The sequence below is a fragment of the Heterocephalus glaber genome, unplaced genomic scaffold (assembly GCF_053883595.1).
Source record: "Heterocephalus glaber isolate CG9 unplaced genomic scaffold, H.glaber_assembly_v1.0 deba00000676, whole genome shotgun sequence".
NCBI classification, from domain to species: Eukaryota; Metazoa; Chordata; class Mammalia; order Rodentia; family Bathyergidae; genus Heterocephalus; species Heterocephalus glaber.
Window position 1 is genome coordinate 16,866,507 of NW_028258156.1, and position 27,825 is coordinate 16,894,331.

The 27,825-nt window shown below is 38.6% G+C and overlaps 1 protein-coding gene across 2 annotated transcripts in view; it reads right to left on the reverse strand.

Moving 5' to 3' along the window:
* Positions 1 to 27,825, reverse strand: part of Scin (scinderin) — an 80,857-nt gene that overhangs the window by 25,894 nt on the left and 27,138 nt on the right. For both annotated transcript variants that reach the window (XM_004839621.4, XM_087206710.1), the window contains 4 exons: positions 5,197 to 5,289; positions 3,009 to 3,141; positions 2,545 to 2,633; positions 1,583 to 1,798 (listed from right to left, as the gene is read on the reverse strand). In XM_004839621.4, coding sequence (XP_004839678.1) covers positions 1,583 to 1,798; positions 2,545 to 2,633; positions 3,009 to 3,141; positions 5,197 to 5,289 — 531 coding nt within the window. The remainder of the gene's footprint in view (positions 1 to 1,582; positions 1,799 to 2,544; positions 2,634 to 3,008; positions 3,142 to 5,196; positions 5,290 to 27,825) is intronic.

Here is a 27,825-nt window from a genome sequence, read left to right on the forward strand (position 1 = left end):
GAAGAGGAGCCATGCTGGATGTTCAGAGAGAAGCCTCGGCTTGCCATCTGGCCAGCAGAGGAGACAGAGCACGGCCTTCCTAAACCAGGAGCCTAAGAGACTTCCCCGGTTTCAGCTGCCACCGGGAAGCACAAGAGGCCATCTTGTGGCCTGAAAAGGAGATCACACCTGGGATCCAGCCAGTGTGGAGGAGCCATGGTTGCCCCAAGTCCCTGTGGCTGTGGTGCCTGTGTTGAGCTCCAGAAAGGATGTCCAAGCTGGAGATGGACCCAGGCCCAGAAGCTGAGAATTCTTTGATGATGGCCATGAGGAACATTCGTTACTTGTCCCTTTTCATTTCCCACTCCACTATTCCTGTGCACCTTACATTCACATGTTATGTCTTTGAAAGAGGAAAAATTACCCCCCCAAATTTCTTGATAATATAGTTTGGCAAGCACTGTGGTAGCCCCTAGGAATGAAGAGATGAAATATTTTAACTCCTGTTCTCAAGGAACTAGTGAGATGCCTAGGAGAAATGTCTAAATAAATAAACAATTCTATGATACTTATATAATAAATCCTATGAAAAATATCACTTATAAACTGAACGCCAAGAAGCCCTAGGGAAAGCTTCTCAGAGAGGTGCAGCCTATGACTTGACTGAGTTGCCACAGAAAGTGAGACTGTTAGATAATTGAGGGAGGAATGGGAAAACCAGCCAGAAGGTGAGGGAAGAGTCAGCCCTCAAGTCCTGACAAGTGAACCAAGGAGGAGCAAGGGTCAAATCACAAAGGCCTTGAAGGCCCAAATGAGGATGGGTCCTTTCAGGAGACTTAGAAAAACTATGAACATATTTTATAGGATGGGAAGTAACCTTACCCAGCTCTCATTAAATTAGCCAACTAGAGTGTACTGAAAGTGAAGAGAATTGAGTTAAGCAGAATGAGAAGGAAACTGTTAGCAATTTAAAACATCTAAAATGGAATAACCAACAAACTTAACTTGAATGCTCTAAAACTATCTGGTTTTAATAATATACACGCTTGGGTCAGGGGTTTGGCTCAGTAGTTCCGCAGGCTGCCTTGCAAGCGCAGGGTCCTGAGTTCGATCCCCGGTACCAGAAACAATAATAATAATAATAGACATGCTCAATTTGCTTTCATGATTGCCTGCAATGTGTGGGGGAAGGAAAAACTGGTGGCAGTTAGTTCCTTCAGAGCAACACGTCCACTGGACAACCCTCACCACAGGCTCTCTGCCAGAAAAGCTGTTCTGGACCCAAAGCAAGATGGCTGCCTTCCACCACAGCTCTCTAAGATGGTAATTAGGAAACCTTGAACAAACCACCTAACTTCTTGGAGTCTCAACATACAAATTTGTGAAGTTGGCAGTGAAGTTCAGACAGCATCTCTTTCAGCCTTAACTTCCATAATTTGGGATACAGCGCTGGACCTATCTTTATTACCATCTCTATTACTACATAAAATTTACATTTCAAAATGTCTGCAGTTTCCAGAAATTATATTATCACACAGACTGGCATAAACAGGCTTGATAAAAACAAACAAAAACAAGTGTGTATATATACATATAAAAATACCTCCACTTTGCCAGAACCATCATCCACCATATTGTGCTGGGCTGCCATCTCCGGAAAACTGTGTAACTTTGAGGCATCAAATGGAATTTGTTTTATTCGAGCCACTTTCTCTGTGACATAAACTTTCCCAAAGCCATCACTCTGATCTTTATCTTTCCAGTCTTTAAAAAACTGTTTGAAGATTGGTGTCTCACCTCCTTCTGGAAGAACCTGAATCTGAAATTTAAAACAATAATGATAACCAAGAAAATAAGAGATCAAGGAAAAATGTTACTCTAGTATTGGAGAGAGAAGTAAGAAAATAAAAATACTGTCCTGGTTTCTGTGGTTACAGATATACATTTTGAAGCTTGTGAAGCTATAATAGCCCAGCCCTGCTTTTCCTCACAACTAAAGTAACTGCCACTGAAATCTGAATGTTTGAGACAAGAATAAACTTCCATGTGTTACCACTGTGTCTTCCAATGTCAGGTTCCTAAGAGATTTGTGACCTGGAAGAAATTATCTCACAGTGTTACTTGACCCATGATACAAGGATGAACAGCATAGTTGAGGCTGAGAAATTCAGACAGGAAAAGAGTTACTGACCAATGTCTAAGTTAATCTCAATGAAGACAAATATTATCTTGGTACCAGCCCATTTATACAACTTGCACTAAGGAGTAGGTAAGCGGTCCTAGTTCAGTCGACTGTGGTTGATTATCATGAATTAAAGGCTGTGGCAGAAGTGAGCAGGGTTCTTCTCATTATGCAGCCCTAACAAGTCTGATCTCGAGTTTTTGCAAAATTGCATCCCACGCAAACGAATACTAGGAACACACAACGCAGTACTGCACACACTCAAGTGGAGATGACCCCACACATACACATTACTCAGAAGCAAACTTTCATGAGTTTTAAGAGAATGTCGTAACTCCCATGTTTCTGACTTTTTTTTCTAGCCAATGCATTTTCACACATACTTGAGTATTGGTGGAGTAATTCATTTGCTGTAGAAATTCTTCTGCTGTCTTCATTGCAGCCTTCCTCTCTTCGGGATTAGCATCTTTACCTAAAGTAAAAGATAAATTAAAGAATGACAAGGTTCCAGAAAGCAAAGAAATTACATGATTAAGAAACACTTGCATACAAAATAAACATAATTATAATTCAATTTTGGTAAACCAATGTGAGAATGGCAAATATTTCCCAGAACATTAAAAATACTTAATAACACAGTAATTACAAAAAGATTCTTTTTCCATTGCCCAAATGCTTTAACTTCCTAAGCCTTGCTAAATGAGGTTAGTAAAGGAAATATGGCTGCATTTTAGGTGAGATTTTTACAGATCATGTCTCCAAAGAGGTTTGTAAAAAATGTTTTCTTTACCCTCCCAAGGAAATATCTATAAATCTTAAATGCAGCAACATCAATGGCATCTTTTACCTTTCCATACAAAAATTTGTTTTGCAGCACCATGGTCCAAAATAAAGCATTCTTCAGAAAGCAGCATTGCCATTGTGAAGGGATTTTCTTCAGCCACCACCGTCACTTTCATGGAGCCACTTGCATCTGAAACCTACCATAAAAAACATGAGCACTATGGTTACATTTTGGGAGGACACAAGTCTTCTAAAACTGTATTACCCTGGTGGTTACACAGCACTCTAAATGTAATAAAATTGAACTGCACCCTTGAAAAGCTTTATGATATGTATACACAACTTTATGGTACGTGTACAGTAATGCCTCGGTTCACAAACACTTCTGTTCCCAAACAATTCAGTTTGGAACCAGAAAGATTTGGCAAAATTTTGCTTCCATTGGCAAACTCCACAACAGGTGATGAACAAGACCAGGGCTGTCTTCCTCAACACTGCAGAAAAAATCAAGTTTGTAAATCAAGGTACCAGTCCATTATATCTCAAGAAAGTTACTTTGGGGGTAAAAGAACTACTAATAAAAAGATTTAATACCGAGATTAACACATCTGAAAACAAGACGATAATAACAATGCCAAAGGTTTATTGAGATGCTCATACGTGGTAAGCACCGTGTGATGGATTTCACATGATTCCTTTTAAATTTTAGAGCAATCTTTTTAAGTAAATAATGATCCTACACTCACTGGACACACCAAAAGCTGAAGTTTACAAAACGCTCCTTCAGGCCACAGAGTGCCTATTATGGGACAGCCACTGTGCTGGGGAAGCATTGCTTCTGTCTGGTCTATGCTAATAGATTTTTGTCCATACACGTCCCGCAACTTAATTATATTTTGCAAAAGTTATCACCAGTAAATTTCTTCTTTCATATTTGGAAGTAGGATTTTTTAAATTTGCAAGTGGGTCTTACAAAGTGGAAAGATGTATCCATGTGCCACATATGAGCTTCCACGACGTTGGCTGCAAAGTCGTGCCCTGGGCACCGGTTAATCCCGGGCCACTCCCCAAATCAGCGGTGGACGTTGACTTCTGTATTTTTAGAAAGTGCTCCTAAGGAGTTCTGCTTCCCAGTCGTTTTCAGGAGCACCAAATTATTTTCACTTATTTTAGATGCGTCCAACATGCTAGAGTTCCACTAGAGGGCGCCATGATAAAGGACTAACATTTCCCATTGAAAATTTTTTTTTTAGTCCACGAGGGAGAACAGTTTTGAATGATATGAATTAAACGATATTCGTTAGGCTACTGACAAGAGGTTTTAGAGAAAGTAATGAAACCACAAAGTATTTAGATTAAGAATTTCTGTATTTTTCATAAATAGTAACCATATTTTCTTTTGCCATTTAGGAAGAATCCATTTTCCCAAGTTAGTAACTTGACATTGACTTCTGAGATAGAAAGTCCTTGAAAGTGCAACAAATATAGCTCCTTCCCATTACAGATGAGAAAACTACTAAATTCTTCAGGGAGATTACTATCTAGTCCATATCTCTTGCTTGGAAAGCCGTAAGGGGAAGGAAGACTTGAAGAATCTCATTTTAGCTTTCTCTTGTGGCTTTAAATGTTACCCTAACCAGCAATAAAATCATAAAATTATATGGTTGGAAGGAACTTGAGTAATCATCTAGTATCCTCTCTGTCTCTCTGCCCACTCATACTCTCCTCTCTCTTCAGATAAGAAAATTAAGGCCTAGAATGGCCTTGTGTTGCCCAAGGTCACCAGCCAGTACCCAGGGCAGGGCTGGTTTTATCCTGTCTCCTTCCAGCTGACTGATTTGAGAGTTTCACCCTTCTGTAACCAAGAAAGCCTTTATTATAGCTAAAGAAGATATTTTAAATAAAGCAAAGATCTTATAATCTTATCAAGAATTTAGAAGGAAAAGCTAACAAAATGTTTTATACTATGAAGGACACATTTTATTGATTGAAATATGTCAAAATATACTGGCTGCAAACTAACAGAGTAACAATTTTTATGTAAGTCACAGCCAGCATTTATTTGTTGTTTTCAGTAAAAATAACACAAAGTAATAAAAAGAATAATTTTAACAAGTGTGCAGGAGAAAAGAGCTTATTCTACCTACACATTTCTCTGTGAAGGGAACGAGGAGTTATCAATAATAGCAATGCAGGCATCTGCAGCCACACCCAGTCCTGCAGAAAAGAGAACTTGGCCCCAGTAAACTCACCATGTACAGCTTCGCCATCTTCCTGTTACTGATGTCTGCTATGGCGTCATCATCACTGTCTCCATCACGAAGCTCTGGCTTTTTCCCTAAAACCTGGAAAAGTGAGCAACAGATAAAAGATAAGTCTCATAAATAAAGGATACAGACAGGTTTTTTTTTTAAAGTAAGCTGTTTTACATTTATAAAAGCATTGATTATGAAACACTGGTAATTAAAATCACCTGTCTCACACATTTCTCATCAATTCATACAATATACACCTTTTCCTAGGGGCCAAATCAGCCAGTGAGTTTGCTGGTGCTGTGAATTTCCAAGAAAGCCAAATCCCGAATTTGGAATCTCAGGTGTCTGTTTTTTGAAATCTACTAGGAAATGAGCTCTTTAAAAAGAAAAAGCTAAATAAGTTCTTAAGTTCCGTTCTGGAACAGAATTTCTTCTGTAACGTCTAGAAAAAATTTTAGAAATAATCTACAATTTGTATTAATTTGTTTTTATAAAGGATTGGATTAAAATTACTAAGTGAGGGTAAAATATTATTGTTACTGATTTAGTACCAGGTAGTGAAAATGCAAGTTTTCTGTGACCCTAAATCATGAATTGTCTCCTGCTGTCTCATTAGCTCTTAGCACAGGGCGGGGTTGGAATAGCAGCTCAGCAAGTTTCTGCCAAGTGAATGAATATATATATTTGTGTATTCTTTGTGTGTGTGACACAATCCAAAGGCTTGAGTAAAGTGTTTGTGGAAAACACATCTGAATCTGCTTTTTAAAATATTAAACTAACAAAAAATGTCTATAGACATTGTAATTAATGCATTAAATTAACTGACACCAATACCATAGAATGTTAGAAACAGAAATAAAATATTGATTCTAAATAATGACTTTTATAATAATATAAATATCAACCAAAGTTCAGAAAAGAAAAAGTATTTAAATGCAACAGATATTTAATAATAATTCCTTGTATAATGTGTTTTTATTCAGTAGCCCTTATACTATATTACATGAAAATTACACTGCTGAATAGTGAACAACTATCAAATTGTACATAAACCTAATATCGCATGATTGTGGGTACAATCTAAAGTGAAAATGCACCAGAGAACTTACCCTCTGGGAACATGACATCGTTTTGCTTAGACAATGACCAATAAAACGTTTTAATTTTCATACCTGCTAAATGATAGTCATAGAGTTTTTCTTTTTGGCTAAATATAGGATCATATCCAAAATTAAAGTCTCTGCAACCAAAGCCTTTTTTTAACATTTGTAGTTTGACAGAAGTACACAAAACTTATCTGAGCCACCAAAACTCTCCTCTTGTACCGTTTCGTAATTCTACTCCAACAAAGACAGCAGTTTAGAGGAAAGAGCTCAAGTTAAGGGCGTATCTAATACTGGGAGTCTCCCAGGGGCCCAACTGAGTCTGGGATGTGGGGCATACTCTAACTTTGAATTTTCAGACAACAATCCCCAAGTTAGCCAAATATCTTAATTTGCCTCTCAAAGGACTATAACAAAGCTGGGAATTGAACTAAAGTCCCTTACTGAAAACAGGCCTGCTGGGTGTGGTGGCGCACACCTGTGATCCCAGCACTCAGGAGGCTGCGGCACCAAGATCGCTTGGAGTTTGAGGCCAGCATGGATACATAGTGAGCTCAAGCCCAGCCTGAACTACATAGTGAGACCCTGTCTCAAAGCAAAAAGAGAGAGAGAGAGAGAAGGGAGGAAGGGGAAGGGGAAGGGAGGAGAAAGACAGGCCTAACTTGAGGGTAGAGGGACATGGTAGGTTGTCAGGTTTGCCTATGGATCATTTTAAAACCCAGTTCAACAACTGCATTTACCACGCATCTCACTGGGGAAAACAAATGAGTTTCCAATCACCTTGCCCAACCCTTAAGGATTTTACAACCTGTCTAGAAAGAACAAAATTACTAAACATTTTCACTTTATTAACTATGCCATATATTTTGATCTATGAAATAAACTATCAACAAGCTTTTCCTTTTCTTTACAGGTAAGATCATGCCTCAGTTTAAAGCACTGTCATTTTAGGTTACCCATATGATTGGCATTTAGTTCATAAAACCCTCTGTATGTAAAATGACATATTTTGACAAACAAAGGGGCACGAAAACAAAGAATCTTCCATTTAAAAATATCATCAGTTGTTCCTGCCAAGAACTATCATTCAAGCTTGGAGCACTCTCCTCTTTCAATTATTTCCTGTAAATTTTCATTTACAATAATATTGTCTAATATGTTTCAAACAGAACTTGTTTTCTACAAAACTGATCATTCTGATTTCTCCATTTGTATTATTGTAACAGTTCTCTTCTTAATCTAAAGAGGATCAATTTGAATACTTCCTCTCCTCTACTTTGAATCTCCCAAGTCTATGTCTGATCTCTCCACCCCTCTGCTCTGCCACTCTTCCATGTTCTGCTTCCCGGTCCATGAATGTAATTTCTGCTTTAGAGCCTCCAGTTATGGACTGAAACTGAGCGCACTAAACCTCTCCTGCTTCAGGTTGTGTGTGTGTGTTGAGTATCATGTCTCAGCCAGGAGAAAGCTGACTCATACAGGAACTTTTAGGAGCCGGAAATAGTATATGGTGTATCCTAGGGATTGGCGGAAATAAGTAGGTAACAAATTTCAGTTACATAATTGAATAAGTTCAAAGATTAAACGTACAGTACATTGACTATAATTAGTATTAATGTATTGGATATTTGAAATTTGCCAAGAAAACAGATCCTAATTCTCATCTCTGTCACACATACAAAACCAGTAACTATGTGTGGTGATGGATATCCATGCGCAGCATCCAGGGTACATGGTGGCTAGAAGTAAGTTCCATAGAAACTGGGTTGGCCCCACCTCTGTGGCCTTGCTGGTTGCAGCCCACACAGCCTCTGTTATGGCTTATTATGTAGATGTCCCCCAAAAGCCTCATGTGGTCATAGGTGGAGCTTTTCAGAGGAGGCTGGATCTAGAGTGTGTGATGCTGGGATTAAGTGTATGCTCCTGGAATCGAGGGTGTGTGATTACTAAATTAGTTCACTAATTGGTTTGGCATAGTTCGGGGACTAGATAATGGGAAAGCCCTCCCTGGGTGTCAGTACTACCCACCCTAAGGATATATAACCTGGATAAAATATAAGGGAAAGAAAGAGGGCTGCTGCTTGTCACTTGTCGCTTAGTGCTTGCTGCTTTGCTGCCTTCTGCCTGCCATAAACTGTTTCTTCTCTGTGATGGCCCTCTGCCATGCCACCCTGCCTTGGAGCCAGTTAACTATGATCTGAAACCTTAACAAACTGTAAGCCAAATAAACCTTTCCTCCTTTAACCTTGGGTGTCCAGTATTTTGTCTGAGAAACAAGAAAGAGTAACTAAAACAGCCTCTCTCTTGGACTGGCTCTACTCTCAGGCTGTAACTTTTCTCCACAAATGTTCTGCATGCCTGGCATCTCCAACTTTCTGGGGCCTCCGATCTGGACCATGGCTGCAGCAGTCCTTGAGAGCCTGGATTGCTAAACATGGTGTAAAAAATACTAGAGAACCAGTTCCCTAGGAGGTCTTTCTCAAGGATGAGTCACCCGGACTCTTCTTAAACGAAAGGTTGTTACATTTATACTCTTGCAGGTGGGGCCTTGCTAATTCCTAAAATACCTTCAAGGTATCTTTCTTCTTGTCCTTGTTTTCTTTTTAATGGCACTAAACTCTTTAGCAGCCACACCTCCTTTGGCCCCAACTTTACATATGGTTCCTTCTGGGCCAATATTTAAGTTTTGCAAAATTTTCTGATGTCTTTTGCCTGTAATTCTTATTATAAATCTGACTAAAAGCAGCATGCAATATCCATACAACAGGCTGAATGCTGGGTCATCTTAAAATTTCTTTTGCCAGATTAATTAGTCTGCTCCCTTAATCTCCTACAAAGATTCAGAACATGAGCAAAATGTAGGTAAAATTCTCTGCCAGAGTTAACGTACATGGCCTTAGAGACCAACTGCCAGTAGAGCCCTTGTTTCCAACTAAAACCTCCTGAGCCTGACCTTTACTGTCTGCATTCCTATCAACATTTTGATCTTCTGAGATTTGACCAAAATCACCCATAAGCATTCAAGGGCTTCTCTAACCACATCTCCAAACCTTTCCAAACTCCTCCTGCAAATCAGTTCCAAAGTTCTAAATCACACGATCAGATATGGTCAGAGCAATGACCCCACTTCTCTAGTATCAATTTTCTATATTAGTTAGCTTTTCCATTGCTGAGACACAATACCTACAATTTAAAGGAGGAAACATTTAATTTAGCTCACGGATTCAGGAGATTCAGTACATGGCTGGCTGGCTCCAAGACAGAAACATCATTTCTACAGATTAGATTCTTTTTTCTTTGGTACCAGGGATCAAACTTGGGTCCTTCCACTTGCGAGGCAGGCGGCGGAACCACTGAGCTAAATCCCCGGGCCCCAGAAACATCATTTCTAAAAGGGCCTGGCAGAGAAAGCTGGTTATTCCATGATGACTAGGAAGCACAGCAAGGAAAACAGTGCCAGAGTAGAAGAGATAAGGGACGAGATTGAGACCCCAAGCCCACTCTTCTGTGACACATCCAACAATGTGCTCCATTAATCCCCAGGGTGAATCTCAAAACCAATCAAGCTGAAACTCCACCCTAATCATTAAAATCTTCATGACACTGAAGTTGGCACTGAGCTGCCACTGTTACTAGCCCATTTCACACATGAGATAACAGGCTAAGTAAATTGCCCATGATCACACAGCTAGTGACAGAATTTGAATTCTGACTTTCTCTAGCAAGCACTTCAGAGGTCTTCACTGAAATCATATAGCCCTCATCTCTGAAAATAAAGTAAAAGTTGTCTCATGGTAGAAATTTACAGGACCATTTTTAGTTCATATAAGACCAATACTAGCAATTATACTGTACAGCAAATATTCTATTCAAAATGGTGTTCTGCTTTCTTTTCCATATTGCTTTCATTTTTTTCCAATTTCTACCCCTTCCTTTTTGGTTCTGTCTATGCTGTGGCCATTGAAGGCTGAGACAGGGAAGTTCTTCCATCATTTCAGAGTACTACATTGTTCTCAGAAGAACAAAAAGCAATGGTCAACAAACATAAGAGAGCCACCAAGCAATGCAAAATACAATGATAATATTTACCCATATTTCAAGTAAAAATTCAGACTGCAAAACATTGTAATATGAGCTCTTTCTTACAAAAACAGCAATATGTATATGAAAACACCAAATTGTAGAAATTTTTTTTGCCCAGCTTGAGGGTGCACACCTATAATTCCAGCATTCAGAAGGCCGAGGCAGGATCGCCATGAGTTTGAGACTAGCCTGAGCTAGACAGCAAATTCAAGGTCAGCCTGAAGTGCCTGGTGAGAGCCTGTCTCAAAAAAAAAAAAAAAAGAGTAGAAATTTTTACCTCAAAGATGAGAGGTGGGGTGATTTTTTTTTCTTTATGGTTATCTATATTTCATAGAATTTCAGCGAAGACATACACTTATTTCTTCAATAAAACTAAAATTTTTATTAGACAAAAAATGCTTTTCATTTTTATTTGTTTTTCTTTCTCTCAAGAGAATAAACAGTAGGCATTACCTTACTTCAAAGGAAGTAATTATCACTTCATTTTGTTTTTATTAAAGGACTAATACATATTATCACTTCATTTTAACCTATAATCTACCTTACACTTTCCAGACCACTCACTGCATCATAGAATAGTAACCATTTTTAATGGATCCCTAACTGTTCTAGGCATTTTGATTAACAAAGCATTTACAAAGCATTTACAAAGGCCATCAGTAGTCCCTTGGTCTTAAGACTTCAGGTGGAAATTAAGTGATTTTTTTTCTAAGATCCCAGTTGCTGTTTTGTTATAGCCATTATATAAATAGAAAAAATGAATGGGAATATCTTTATCATTTCTTCTCTGTTTGGTAAAATAATGGAAATGTTTAGCAGCATAAGATATTATTATTACATTAAAGAGTGTGGAAATTTGTAGAACTATAATTTTGTTTTCTGCCTAAATGAGCCTTCTTTGCCTTTAATAAGAGTTCAGTCCAAAAAAAGTCAGAAAGAAAACGTCAGAAAAGGTTTCTATGAGAATAAATAAGCCATCCTAGCTGCATATGCACAATTCCCTGCCTCAGAATTTCTTAGTTTTTCTCCCACTACATTACACAAGATGATTTTCTTTTAAAACTCAAGCTTGTGTAAAAGTTTGTTTTTTCAGAAAGAAGAACAAGGCAATTAAGAACTAATTCACACTATCCTCTTAGTCCCTGGTTTTCACAGCCAGTACATCTGTTTTCGTTTTGTTTTGGTACCGGGGATCAAACTCAGGACCTTGCACTTGTGAGACAGGTGCTGGAACCACAGAGCTAAATCCCTGGTCCCTTGTTTTCATTTATTTTTAACCTTTTAGCCAGGCCCGTCCTATTATGGATATGAAATTCCACCATTCATACCCTCATTCATTCAAAAGATGTGCTTTCCCTCACTTAACTTTATACCTATACATATAAATCAAGGTATTTGTTCACTTGACAGGAAGTCCTCGAAGTGCATCTTGGGAAAAGAGAGCTAATACATGAGCTGGAGGACGGACAGTATAGAACACAAAACTCCAGATCATTCTGGATAAAACCATTTCACGTTGGTCCCCAGGCCCACAGGCACTAGCACAGAAGGTCCTGTGCACTTCTCAGAAACTGAGAGATAGGCAGGACCAGTAAGTAACACCATGACTTCAGCTTGATAGGTAAGGAAAATGAGGCTGAAGAAGGTGGAAGCTTCGCCTTAGATCCACCTCTCACAAATACCAAAGCAGGGCTGAAGATCCCAAGCCTTCTAACTCCATTTGAAGTCTCCTTACATAGGAAATATGTCATCCTGATCTTATCTTAACCATTTCACTCTGAATGGCTCTATTTGTACTAGAAGCAAAGTAAGTGCTCAGGTTCTAAGAGCAAACATTTCAATTACTTAGTAATTTTTAAACAATCAGTAGACTGCAAGCATATGGAACATAGACATAAAGTGTAAAAGTGAAGTAAGTCCCTGTTAGGTATATTTACTTGTTGAAAGGTATTTTGTGTCTTAGGTAAGACAAATATTTGATAACAGGGATGATCCATAGAGAGATGTAAACCATGGGATTTCTGAGAAAAGGCAGCAGCCTCTTCAGCCAGCTCCACCCCACCTAGACTTGAGATCCGAACACTAACTCTCCACTCCTTCTCAGCGTGGGCTCCTCTGCCTCTCAGATTCTTTTATCCCTTTATTGATATGCCAAATAAAGGAGAATTTGCTATATTAAGTAGTAGATAAAGGCATTTTAGAGGAAAGAAAGCATGTGATGCACAGGTTAGAATAAAAGGTCAAAGTGAATGTGGCATCTACAAGAAGTTTAGCCACTTAATTATCCAGCACAGTGCCACCCAATGGAATTGCCTGCAGGGACGAAATATTTTGTATCTGTCCTGGCCACCATAACTGTCACTGCAGAGCCCCTGAAATGCGGCTCAGTAGTGGCTGAGTTACTGGGTTTAAGAAAGTTAACTTACAGGTGACTGCCACAGGGAAAGCTAACTCATAAGTTATTAAAACACATTAGCCTGAATGCCAACTTATCACACTACAGTTACTTCTACTGGCTGCATGTTAGAAAAGAGAGCACCAATGTCTGAGTACAACCTCTAGAGATTCTGATTTCCTTATGGCACTGAAGATCTAGCACTGCATATCCAAAGAGCCCCTCGGCCTGGCTTGCTGATAGGATTCAAGTACTCGCAGGATTGGCTTTGCTAGGCTGTGTTTTTCATCTCCTCCATCAGAGCAGGTCCGCCAACCATTTCTGGCGTTCACTTTTGCCTCTAAGCACATCTTCCCCAGATGAGCTGTCACAGTCTGGTGGCCTGGAAGCTGGCTCCAGGCAAATCTCAGGTCATCTGCCTTTTCCAGAGATTACTGAGCCTTTCTCTGTAAGACCTCAAACCCACATTGGGTATTTTTATCTGATCAGTATTTAAATAGACACTTCCAATATTTGCCTTTGGGTTTCCTAATGTCTACGTGTCACTCCCTTGTCGCTTTGACACATCGCTTCCCTTGTCAGGATCCAGCAGCCTAAGCTAGAAGGAGCAATACTGTGAGGCTCTGTGATTTCATTCCCACATTGTTAATGGTGCAGTAATTAACACCACTCAATTATTATGAGTGACACAGAGGAAGTGAAGTGACTGTCATCGTTACTGACACATCACGAGAACACAACAAAAGATAGATTCCCCCATCCTCCTTCACCCTCATATATGTAAAGTCAAATATTGCCCTGGGCAAAGCATTATTCTCCCCTCTTATATCACCAAGCATATCACAGTTCTAACTCTTTTCGTTATAATGTAACATTGAACTTCTTAACGTGCACACCTCCTTGTGGATTGTCACTTTATTATTTTTCATTATCTTGACCTAATGATTTCACTAAGAAATCTAAAGGTGATATTGTTCCCCTGTCAAATTTTATATTTTAGATTTAAAACCACAAGATAAAGATGAATCTATGTTTCTTTCCAAGCAAAACCTAGAGGATGATGTCCTGTGCGCTCTATAGTGCTCAGAAGGAGGAAGAGAAGGTAGCAATGTCTTCCCCTCTTTGAATTTTCTGCTGTTATGGTATGTATGATGCCCTTAGTCCTTGGTTATAAAATTAATTTTCGGATCCCAAGTGTTCAAATCTTATCCTTTCCCACAAGTAGTCTTACACATATAAGTTTATTTTGGTGCAACGGAATGTATCGGTTATATAAGATCCACTCTACGAAACAGCAGCTCTGTGGGAGACAGCAGGGGCTGTAATGGTTAACAAGTTATCTGTGGGCCTGGCTTTCAGTGAGCTGAGTTTCTGTGCAGGGATGCTAAGTGGTTCACCTGTACTGGATAAATTGCTATTGCAGGCAGGGGCTGCTAGGCCATCTGTAGACAAAGACTCTGAAGTTTGCTTTCCAACGTACTGAGAACATTTAACATGGTCTACCAATTATTTCACTCTGGAACAATAAGGAGAATCGACAGACATGTTTGATTTATTTGTAGTCCCTGATATATGAAAACAGCCTCAGATAGGGAAATAGGGAGCCTCAGATTCAGAGATGTTTAGAGAAGATGAGCCCCAGAAGTCCACCCTTCTCCTCTCAGACCTGCTTCTTCACCATAATGTTTCTGAGCTTTTTGCCTCGGTAATTTCTTGCTTATTTCACCAACTTTGGAGATTCCCAATGGGAAACTTGAAGTGTGATGAGGGAAGAATGGAGAAGATGCTGCTTTTCCTATCCAGTGTATTCCTTTAAGGTAGAGAGAAAATAAAGAGCTAGGTAGGGCATCCCTAGGATAAGAACATGAGCTCTCCATCATCCATGAGCACTTCTTCATTGCCCCCATCACTTTATACACAATACATTTACCTTCACACGAACTTACGTAATTTTACTTCTCTCTACCTCTTTAGGAGGAGGTGGTATGATTTAGATCCAGAATATTCTTCCTAAAGACCTTGTATGCTCACAGGCAGGGCTTCTGGAAGATGACTGAATCATGGGAGCAATACAGCTGACTTTTTAGGAGGTGGGGTCTGGTGGGAAGAAGTGGACCACTGGGGTGCGACCTGGAAGGGTGAATCTCCTCCCTTCTCTCTCTGCTTCCTGGCCGCCATGATGTGAGCAGCTTTCCTCCACCAGACCCTTCCACCAGGCCTTCCTGCCTTGGAGCCGGCTGACTAGAGACTGAAAACATGAGCCAAAATAAAGGAGTGTCAGGTATTGTAAGTGTCAAGTATTGTGTCTCAACGATGAAGAAAGTGATGACAACAGGAGGTAAATAAACCTGATTTACATATAACATCTAATTAGATTAGACCAAGTTTTATTTTAATGGCAAGAAAGTTGTGAAAACTTCTATCTACATAATCCAGAATACGTCTAAGCACCAAAATTTAATTGAGTAAATTCAAAATGGCTTCCATGTACTCTAAGATGCTTGAAAAACATTTGCATAGCTTTTGTACTAGCCCTAAAAGAATTTATTTTCTAAGAAAATATGTGTGCTAATTACCCTGAATCTAATTCTTCCAAACAGCAGTTAAAGGCTGAATGCAGACAGTAGAGATATAAAACAAAAGACCAAGCCAGTCCACTGACAATGCTTTCATTATGATATAGAATATATGAAATAAGCTATGCTTATCAAAATTTTATTTTTAAAATTCTGAGGTTATGAAATACCTTCACAGCATATGGGACTTGCAATGCTCTGCATATCTAAGAATATATGCTCTGGAAAGAAGGCTGCCTGGGTTTGAGTCATGTATCTCCTATTCTCATCCCCATGTGAACAAGTTATGCAGCCTTTCTAGGAATCACTTTTCTTATCTATAAAGTGAGGGTGTCGTAGGTGCTATTGGTGCTCTGCACGTATCATCTTTGTTCTGCCTTAGAAGTCATCCTAAAGTACTTCTACCTTAGAAGATTGGTTCTTACAGGTGTAAACCTTCTCCTGTCAGACGGCACTGCCTGGCCATGGAGTGTATGTATCTATATAGGAGACTTGCTGGAGATTCTGGGGAATTGACAGGCAAGAAGTGACCCTCATTAGCCTTCTATGAGCCAGTTCTCAAGTGTGTTCTACAGTTTCCCTGAGAGTCCCTCTGTGATTGAGCCCCAGTTGCCTGCTGCAGCAAATCACTTACACTCAGTGTTGTCTCACTTTACTCCTACTTGGTACTGCCAGGAGCATGTACCAAGTTACAACTTACCCCTACGTCCTTGTCTCAGAGTCAGCTTTAGGAGTGACCCGACCTAAGACAGGGGCATAGTAAATGCACCCACATCATAAGACTGCTGTAAAAATTAAATTAGCTCATCCTGTAAAACCCATAAAAGAGTGCTAGTCGTATGGTAACCACTGAGTATCTGTCATAGTGGTGGCTGTTGTTACCTCCTTTGCAGCAAATAAAAACCATTTCTTAGCACTTGCACAATATCAAGAAGAATACATTCAGAAAAATGTAAGAGTGAACAGAAAATTCAGCCTACTAATGAGCCATTTGTCTTTAACCTTGTAGAATACCAGAAAATGTATGCCATCACCTAGCAAAGGGGATCCATGACAGTGAATATCACAATCCAAACCATAATGCACTTGCTGCCTGCTTTAAAAGTCCCTAATCGACAGATGTGTCTTGTCCACATGCACTCTTATCAAACTTTATTAAAATTTACTTTCAAGAGTAACTTGCTTTTTAGTTTATACATTACATTAAAACATTAATACTTAGCTTGTCAGTTATGCATGGCATAGGACTTCATTTAACAATGTATTTGCATGATTTTGCTTTTTGGATATAGATACTAACATATTTCCTTCTTGGCATATAAGTATCTCTTTAATGATTAATAGAAAATATAGGATATTCAGAACAGGATTTCCTACTGGTTTCCACTGTGCAGAATACTGTATTTACATGAACAAACCATGCATCCTGTTTAAAGCCATTTTAGCATCCTTTTTATAATTAGATAACTATTTTTTGGAGCAATGCAATTACAATTATGATGCAATCCAAATAGCAATTTTAATAGCAATAACACTGATTTGCATAAGTACTGTCAACCCAATTCCAGCACACTGTGACCCTTGACTCCAGAAACACTACTTAGAAGTATGATTCACAGATGACCTCCATTTGAGGGAGTTCCTTCCATTATGCTTACATACTTCCTCATAATATTATACAAATATTAATTATAAAACAAATACTAAGGGAACATGAATTACTGCATCTTAAAGACTCGTCCTTCTAATATTTGTTCTTGGCTAATTTCTAGCACAAGATGTTAAGAGGTAATTTATAGAAACTTAATATTATTGTTTATAATTATGCACTTAAAAACTAATGTACAAAATGAATGCAAAGAATTGTGAATTACTAAATAAGTGATTTGCCCCACTGGTATCCAAGCTTGGCTAATTCTTAGCATTATGGTTTATATCTGGATGTCCCCTCAAAGCTGCATGAGCTCAGAAGCGGGGTTTTTGAACGGTGATTGGATTATGGGGGCTCATAGCTGACTTCCTGTTAGGCCTGGTCAGATGAGGTGGTCACTGGGGGTAGGACCCAGAAAGGTTATATCTCCCTTCCTGCTTCCTCCCTTGACTCGCACTCCGCTTCCTGTCTGCCATCCAGTAAGCAGTTCTCTTCTGCCACGATCCTCTGCCATATTGTCCTACCTTGGAGCCAGTCAACTACAGACTGAAACATGAGCCAAAATAACCCTCTCCTTCTTTAAATTGCTGGTATTGAGGATTGTGTCTCAGTGACAAGAAAGCTACTTAGATATTTAGTATAAGACAAAGGAAAGTGACCTAAAATTACAGGAAAAAATACAGTCACACTATTAGTTTTTTATTATATATTATCACTACAATTATAACAAGAGGAACACTTAAGCGAAAGATGGTAGAAAGTTACCACTCCAGCTTAATGTTTGTATTGGCCTATCTAGTTTAATATTTATATTAGTTTATCAATTCAGATGTATACATTGTGAGGCAAAGTCCATTTATCTGTCCTATACTGCTCATTAAGTCCACATGTATTGGAAATGAATTATCATATTTACAGGTTCTTCTGCTATTCTTTCACTTCTGCTGCAAACTAAGGGAAAAATTACTCATTTAGAAATTATTGCCAAGTTGTATTAATTTGAGCTTATTATATAAAAGTGGTACCTTATCGGTAAGGTCACAAGTCTTAATGTTGAACTTTGGTGTGACAAAGACAAAGGTTATTTGAAATGTTATTACTTTATTGCAGCATATGATTAATGATGTCATTACTATATTTATTTCTTATCTTTTTCAGAATATTCCAACTTCCTCCAGGAGACAAATTGGTGAGTAACAAAATGGATATCTAAATTAAAAGCTAGAAATCCAAATAACCAATTCAAAAATGAATGGTGCCTTGTACAGTGTCTGGCAATAATGGAAGACAGAGAAAATGATTTAATTACAATGCAACAAAATGAAGAAAGGGACAGGTTCTTATTTGCTGATATATCTGATATTTCATCTATTCTATATTCCTAATGCAGAGAGGGTGACACACATTTTGGATCCCTTTCACTCACAAACCGTCAAATGGTAAACCTCTAAATGGATTTCCTCTTCCTTCTGGCTCTTGTAATAATGTAATTTCAATCAGAAGACAGTCTGATAACATCTCCTATGTACCAAGCACAATGCTACATAAATATTTACGACACTGTTCAATTTCTCAAGAACTTACAAAAAGTTCCAATAGAGAAAGGATAAACAAGGAATCTGATACTACTTGAAAAGCATAAAAACAAGTACACTTTTTTTGACAAAACCTTTTTTGTTGGTTCTTAATATTGAAGTGTTTACTGTGTCTATTTACCAAATTAATATCTCAGGCAACTCAAATTTCCCTCCTTACAAAGTAAGAGTTTTGACTATCAATTGAAAAGGAAAGGGCAACAGAAAATAGTTTTAGTGATTTGTTTGTATCGGTATTACAGACCCACAATAGCATCTTAGAACTTACATTTAAGGTGCTTAAGACATCCACGCTTGCTCTCTAATGAAAAGCATAAATAATTTTTATTCTCATTCATATTATTGTTCTACAAATCTTTAGACCCCTGATGAATACTATATACAATAAGCTAGGCATGGTGGTGCACACCTGTAATCCCAGCACTCTGGGATGCTGAGGCAGAAGGATCATAAATTCAAGCCAGCCTGGGCAGACTTAGTGAGATCCTGCATCAAAAAATAAAAAGGCTGACATATAGCTCAGTGCAAGGGCCCTGGGTTCAATACCCAGTACAGGAGGGAGAAGGCACATATCTATTTCAAAAAATGTTTTACATGGTATTTTCACAAGAAGTCCTCATTTTTATTATGGCTATCTTGGTTCACTTAATATTATTCTACAAAGATAAATAGGGAATGATTTCTTTAATCAAAATAATGTTCCCTCGCCTCTACAGTACTATTTTTAAAACAATGTTTGATTTAATGTACAACTATAATTTAGTTAAAAAGATTAAAATATAATTCCATACAAGTCCCAGCAAGCCCAAGATTATGCTATAAAACCAACATTTCCACCAGGAAATTTTAAAGAATACTGACCAAATTCTAAATTTCCTAAATCTAATCTGATTTTGTTTTTAATTTTTATTTTACATGCTGAAATGTATGAATGTTCCGGTGCTTAAATTATTAAAAATCCAAAACACTCTTTTTTCTCTAAATTTATATTTTGTAAGATCTTCATAAATAGTAGAAATGTGTACAGCCTTGCTGTTAAGTCTGGAATAAGAATAAGACAAATACATCCATTGATTTAAAAAATAAAGTTCCATACCCTTGTGCAGCAGGAGATTAGGGTGGGGTAAACTGGCTGAGCAAGTGGCCGTGTCCTGTAAATCATGGAAACCCAGAACAGGCAGAGCACAGTTCCCTAACTCTGCACCTGGGACCAATCAGAAAGTGCTTTCTTCAATTCTTCTGGTGCACAACTAAGTGAGCCCTTGATAGGACTGTTTAGTTCTGATGTCAAGCCAAGTGAGCTTATGATAGGACAACCGTCCCAAATGCCTTGTTGGCCAATAGGACAAAAGCAATCTAGGAATGGGAGAGATGAAAGACTCCTACCGCTAATTCATGGCTGGAGTGAGCTTTTGTTACAGCAGCCTCTTACTCTGCAGAGCATATTTCTTTTCAGCCACTGGGAGCTCTCTCACTGGCCTGCTCTCACTCTGCAGAGTGTCCTTTTTCCACCTTTGATAAATAAGTCCTTGCTTCCTTTTTTACACATCTTGCCCAATTCTCGGTTCAGGACACCAACAACCTGGAAAGAGTCTACAGGACACCCAAAACCAGTAACACTTGGAGTTCATAGAGCATCTTCAGTTTCACCCCAAGCAGGGAGTAGTGGTGGCACTGTGTCTGCAGACCACAGGGGCCACAGTGGTCAGGCCACTGCTGTGCCAGAGAGTGAGAGACAGACTTAAGCTTCGTGGCTGCCGGACACCAAGCAGGTATGAGGTAGGACGGAAGAAATAAAGACTGGTAGAAAGGAGATGAGAAACATCAGAACTTTAACACTGTACTTTCAAGAAAAACTTCAGGACACAAAAGTCACTTCAAGCCCTTTTCCCTTCCGGGAAACTCAACCCACCCCACCCCCAAATAATTGTAAGGGTCTTAAAGACACAATAGGCCTGTAAATACTTTCTCCCACAGACCTTCAACCTCAAGGAAGTAGCAATATTAGTGAGCAAAATATCTCAACTTCAGACACATGTAAATGGTTTGCATTCTAGCTTAGCCTGCCAGATGGGTGACCTAACAGCACAAAAACACATACTAGATCACCCACCTTGAGGTCAGCCCCAAACCCCATAAATACACCCAACTCGAAATCATAAGGCCTCTCTCTCTCCCCATTTCTCCCTTTCCTTTTCTCCCTCTCCCTGTCCGTCTCTCTCTCACCTACATTCTATTTCTTTGAGTGCTTTAAATTTCTGCCTAACAAATCCCTGTATCTCTTACTGACAAGTCCTGAAAATTCTTTTTTTGGTACAGGAGTCAGTGAACCTGCAAACCTACTCTACAGGTAGGGTGGGTTAGATTCCTTATCTCTCTGCCTTAGGAGGCCCCTAGCATCCTATCCAGTAACAGAGAGGTGGCCTGACCTGAGTAGAGGAGTCTACAGATGGAGACAGCCAAGTAAAGTGCCCGGGAATATGTGTTTTTATTCACAAAATAAAACCTTTTAGTTACCACCCGCATATTTCTTAGGTCCCTACTGTGTGGGAAGGTATTTCAGCAGGAGCACTCAATAGACTCAAAAATTGGTTGCTACTTTCTAAGAGGCAACTGGTAACTACCTACCTAAACAGAAAAGACTAGCAAAATATATGAATTTTTCTTGCCTAAATACTAACTGCTCCTATATCCATGAAATTGGTTTTAAAATTTATGTTAATCGATAGTATGGCTTTGTTCATATCCTCATCAACACTGTCATCTAAAACACAGGGAAATTTTAAAGTGAAATACCCTTCTAGAAAACACAAACAGACTGAGTTTCTTGTAACATATATTTCATAATTAATTATCATAATTATCCAAATACTAATGAGCAATGAGTGAGAGCTGTGTGAGATCTACACAAATATAAAGCCAGTGTCTGCTCCCAAGGAATTTGGAGGAATGTGGATTAAATGGAATTTTATTTGGTAGATTACCTTGGAGGTATAGGACTAAAATTTTACCCTTTGTCTAAGTTAGCCTTATATATACAACTTTAAGGATAATTTATGATCTGAATTACTCAACTCTGGTTTTTACTTATAAGATGCCTAGGTCTGCACATCTTAAATACCCAAGCAGCTTGCCAAAAAGAATGACTGAATAAATTCTTTTAAAATTCTCAGACTGCAATTCCTATACTGAGAGATGCTTTTGAGGTTAATCTAGACTGCACACTGAAAGACCCTAGGTTAGCAAAACAGATTCCATATTGCTGCTTGACCCACCTGCCTGCCCAGTAGATGAACTCAGAAGGAGGAAGCTTAGAAACCTCCTCCCTTAAAAGGTCCCTTTAGAAATAACAACTAATCAACTATTGTTTTACAAATGTTCTAACTGCAGGACATTCTGCTTCTGTACCTTTTGCTTGCTTTGCTAGTTCTATCCCATAGGAGGCCCTAGAAACTGTTGGCCTCAAAGGTGTATAAAACATGTTTGTTTCCCCCCAGTCGGGGCTCAAGTCCAATGCTCAGCTCGGGTCCCAGCCGGTAATAAACTCCTGTGTGGATTTAATATCGGTCTCTGGTTGGTTCTCTCTCTCTGGGTCTAACACACACCAATACTGAAGAGTCTAAAATATGAACTCTATCATGACAAGGCTTCTAACAAATGGCAACATTCCTCCCATGGTAGGTAGAGTCTGAGGACTGAGGTAGAATAGAAGAAATAAAATTGGTAGAAGGAAGACAAGAAAAATTGTAATTTTAAGAAAACTTCTGCTTCAGAACACAAAAGGGCCAGGGATTTAACTCAATGGCACTGCGCCTGCCTCACAAGTGCAAGATCCTGAGTTCGATCTCCAGTACCAGAAAAAAAAAAAAAAAAAAAAAAAAATGAACACAAAAGGTACTCAAAATTACAACATTGTTTTCTCTTCCAGGAAACTCACTTTAAAAAACTTCCAAGGGTCTTACCAAACACTAAGCCTGTATATAGACCGTGAATTTCATATCCCACAGACCTCCATCCTCTAGGAAGCAACACTTTACAAGAGCAGCATAGCTCTAAACTTCAAACACACATAAATGGTTTGCATCCTAACCTGGCCCACCCAATGGGTGGCCTGACAAGCAGAAGGAATACACTTCCTAGATCACTCATCTTAGGAAAATCCCCAAGACTACATAAAAACCCCAACTCCAGAACCTTCTTTATATCTCCCACTGATGTGTCTTGCAAATTCTTTTTCTGTGTCAGAAATCAGTGATCCTACTACACCTATCCCACTAGTGCGGTAAACTGAGGTCCCCATGTCCTCTTTGGGGGACCCACTCTGACTCCATTCAGTGATAGTGTCATGGGAGGCAGAGCGTGGCACAGCTGGCTGGAGAAGCCGGCGGGACCTGTCACTTTCAAGATCCCAGGGCGTCACCAGATGATTCTCGGGACCCGGATGTAGAACTCCTCCCAGGCTCCCAGGAGATGTGGACGTAAAGGAGACCAGATGCCCCAGGGAGACCGCTATTGTGACTCTTCACAGTAGCCCACGCTACTAATGTCTCCCAGACACAGGGTGTACTCTAATTTTTGCACTTTTTCTATTTTCCTCTTTTGTTTGGCCCAAGTTCACTCTGCAGAGCCTGTTTTTTCCTTACTTCTTCATCCTTCATTTTTCAAATAAACTTTTGGCCCCGTTTTTGCCTCATCTCGTCCACTTCTTTGTTTGAGGCTAGAAGGACCTGGAATACCTTTAATTGGCGAGCCATTTTTAATGGCTACCCGACAAGAGGACCTCGCTATCTGTCCTCACTCTTTCTGTTTCCTACTGCACTCTTAGCTTCTCAACCAGACAATAAAATAAGCAGAGACTTTCAACTTTATTGGGAACTAATCCAGTGCTCAATAAACACTAATTCAGACAGGACCCGATACTCTTTCTCCTTCTAGTCTGTTTTCACTGAGAATCTGAAACATGACCTCACACATAACTCTTCAGGGCAACATGAAAGTGTTTTCCTAACAGCAAGAAACCTAATGGCTCAGCAACATGACATCTGCTCACCACCTCCCTGTGGTCCTTTTAGTCCCAGTGTCTGTCATCACCATCTATGATGATTACACCCTTAGCAAGTTCATTTTATTTTTTAAAGTCTTTTTGGATTAGAAAACTTGGTTTTTTGTTACAGTTTTAAACAACTTGCCCCATCTTTATTTGCTTACATACAACTGATGCTATCTTCTAAAAACTGAAAGTCTGTAATAAGCTAAATTTCTTTTTTCTTAGGGGATCTTTCAGTTTCCCTGCTAATGTTAAAAGAATAAAATTTGGGACTTTAGGGCTAATGAGATATTTAATTTTCCTTTACATCCATTGATGGGTTTAAATATAAAAAAAAAGACTTTGAAGGGGTTTTACATAATTTATGTGAAAAATTTCAGAGTAAATACATGTATAGCAAAGAAAAAAAGCACAGAGTGAAACATGACTTTAAAGGCTTTAGTTCAACACCCTGTACAGGATTATTTTCACAGTTTGGAGAGTGCTAAAGATGCAGTTCAGAGGCGCACATCCTCTTTACCCACACAGCCTTGTTACTTCTGTTGTTTCCCAGTCCTAGCCCATTCATGCTGGTTTCACCCTATAAAGTGTTTTGGTTTGAAGGGTAAATTTATAGAAACCCCAGAGATAAGCTATACTAAGATCATGTGAAAATAATAATAATAATATGATCAGCAAACAGCTGAAATGCTTCAAATTAAAGATAAATCCTCATTACTAATCACTTGAAAGTCCACAAATTTTTTAAAACTTTGGAAAGATGTTTAGACTTTTCTAGCAAAAACACCAGTTACCTAAGGTCTCAGAAAAAGAAATAACATTTCATTACCTTAAACAAGGGCACTGTTTGTGAGTATATGGTGTGTGTATGTACACACTATGGACCACTTATGAAGCCTACTGGGCCTTTCTTAAGAAAAGTGTCTTTAAATGCACAAAAGAAAATAAAAGGTATTAACAACAGAAACCAATTATACTGGAATACAAGTATCAAAACACATTTTTAAGAAACTTGATAAAGTAATATATGAGTTTCTCAACTTGTCAAATAATATTAATGAGTAGCAGATTTAATAATTGTGATAAGTTACTAAGCGATGATGAGCGTAAATATTTTGAGGTTATCTAGAGTAACTCGATTGTGATTCCAAAAAAAAATCACTAAATTGTGATCCAAAAAGTCTGGTGGTTTTTTTATTATTATTACATTTGAAATTGGAGGAAATGCAACATTATACTTTAAAAAATTTTGAAAATAAAGTTGCAATTTTTCCCAGTTGGGACTTCTTTGAATTCTGTCCTTACACTTATAGCACTAAGAAAACCTAGAAGTCAAGTTAGTTGACCATAGGTTAATTCATCAAATAACCTCATACCTCTGTAATCAGGCTACCAAGTATTTACAACAACAAAAAGGCCATAGAGTGCTTCTTTCTCTTATCTAAGGAAGGCACTCACTGAAAATTCATTTTAGTTTACTGTGTGTGCAAGAGCTGCCAAATGTAACACGGTCCTGATTAAATGGAGATGCTGAAATGTATTAAATGGAAACACAGTAGATTTTTTAAAACTCCAAACAAGAAGTCCCTGCTGCATAGGACACTGAAATACTAGGTCCTTTCATTCTAGCTCTAATATTTTTAAAGTTGTACTTTTACACATCTTTTTCTTTATATTCCCATTTGTTACATATACATACATATATATATATATATATATTTTTTTTTTTTTGGTACCAGGGATCGAACTCAGGACCTTGTGCTTGCAAAGCAGGTGGCAGAACCACTGAGCTAAATCCCCGGCCCCTAATAAAAAATTTTTTTAAATATAACAAATGGGGGCCAGGGATTTAGCTCAGTGGTTCCACTGCCTGCCTCGCAAGTGCACTGTCCCGAGTTCGATCCCCGGTACCACAAAAAAAAAAAAATTTATTAGTCCAAGTTTAAAGTACATAATGATCACATTCATCATGAGGGATTGATACAGGTGCATAATACATGTTAATTCTTTTTACTTCCCTTCCTCTCTCTCCATCTCCTGATCCTCTTATTAAATTTTAATATAATATACTATAATGTATTGACTGACTTTCCCATCTTATTTTTCAGAACTCTGAATGAGATCCATAAGCAAGGTCCCCAACTGTGGGCACACACAGCTAAGCCCCTCCGCCCAAGTGGCCTCACTTCGAGAAACAGACTTCAAGTGTCAAGAGATTTGGAAATAAACACAGCTACTCTCCAAGGGATCAACAGAGTCTCAGATCATCAGAGCCAACGGGACCACAGAGGCCACTTGGTCTAAGCCTTCCTTTGTGAATGGGGAAGCAGAGACAATGAGAAGTTAGGGGATTCACTCTGGGCCCACAATCCATGGGACAGTGTTGAGGCCTGGCGGCCATTAATGGGAGTCCCTCTTCCAGCTCCACATGGAGAGTCCCTGTTCTGGCTCTGCTTCCTCCAAAGCACAGCAGCCTCCTCATTCATGGTTTCCCTCTCTGAGGCTTCAGTTACCGAAGGACAAGCCAGTCCAAAAATATTACATGGAAAATTCCATGCTCTCAGGGAGAGACCACAGTCAACTTTTACTGCAGTATATTGTTATAACTGTTCTCTTTTATTATCATTAATCTCTTACGTTAAGTAATTTACAAATTGAACTTTATCGTAGGTGTGTATATGTCCGAAAAAAACATGAAATATAAAGGGTTGTTTCCATTCATGGTTTCAGACTTCTAGGACGGATGTTGGAAAGCATCCCCCTGGATAAAAGGAGCCGCCCTATGGCTGCTGAAACAAGGGGTTACCATCCAGTAGAAATACACCTTAGCTGGCCATGTTAGCACACACCTGCAATCTCAGTTATTTGGGAGGCTGAGGCAGAAAGATTACAAGTTTGAGGTCAGCCTGGTCAATTTAGGGAGACGCTGTCTCAAAATAAAAAAACCAAAAAGTCCTAGAGATCTTGCTCAGCACTCCTTGGGTTTAATCTCTAGTACCACAAAAAAAGTAAAGGAGGGAGGGAGGGAAAGAGAGAGAGAGAGAGAAGAAGAGAGACAGAGAAGAGGGAAGGGGAGAAAGAAATGTATCTTGCCTCCAAACATGCAAGTTAGAAGACATAAATGGTTAGTCATATTTAAGGGACCCCAAAAGAATATTAAGAATCAAGAATTTGAGGGCCAGGGATTCTGCCACCTGCCTCGAAAGTGCAAGGTCCCGAGTTCAATCCCGGTAACAAAAAAAAATAAAGAATTTGTTTCGAAGAATTTTCAAAGTCTCATTTATTAACAGGGTTATTCTAACTATTGAAAAGCCAGGAAAACTATCTTTAATTTGATTTTATTTTTAACGGCTTTTTTCTGCTCATAAAAGGACTAATATATGTCCATTATAGTACATTTTGGAAAAATAAGGACAAACAAGGAAGAAAATGAAAATCAGCCACATTCCAAGATAATACTGGTAATATTTCACCCTCTTTCCATATATAGGTACAGTACATCTCAATAGATAGCTACATACATATAAACTTCTATATTAAGATAACAGTGGGGCCGGGGATTTAGCTCAGTGGTTCCGGCACCTGCCTCACAAGCACAAGGTCCCAAGTTTAATCCCCAGTACCGAAAAAAAAGAAAAAAGATAACAGTGTATATAAAATGTTATAAACTATCTTTTAGCATTATACAAGCATTTTCCCCACTGAATTAAAATTATTTCTAAAACATCATTAATGTAAAAGCCTGTATCCAAGGGTTGTTAAAGAAATAAAGGTTAAAGATGTTACAATGAATAAAACTATCTCATATAATTTTTGATCACTGAATCACTGTAATATATTTAAACTTTATTTTATGTTTGCAATATACCATGTAACTAAGGCATTAACTCTAAGGCATTAAATTGCTCTAAGTCAAAAACACTAAAAGTGTATTTACAAGAGAATCTTTAGAAAAATTTTAAAAATTTTAATAGTAACAGCTAAAAGTCATTGGGGGGAAACTCATAATCCAGGAAATTAGAGAAATGAAGCTCAAAACAAAACTACCTACCACTGTTAAATGCATAAGATTAAAAGCATTACAGTAATAAATCCTGACAAAGCTCTACAAGGTCGTGATAGAATACAGTGCTTGTGCAAGGAATTGACACTTGGTGCAAATATTTAGTGCCTGGT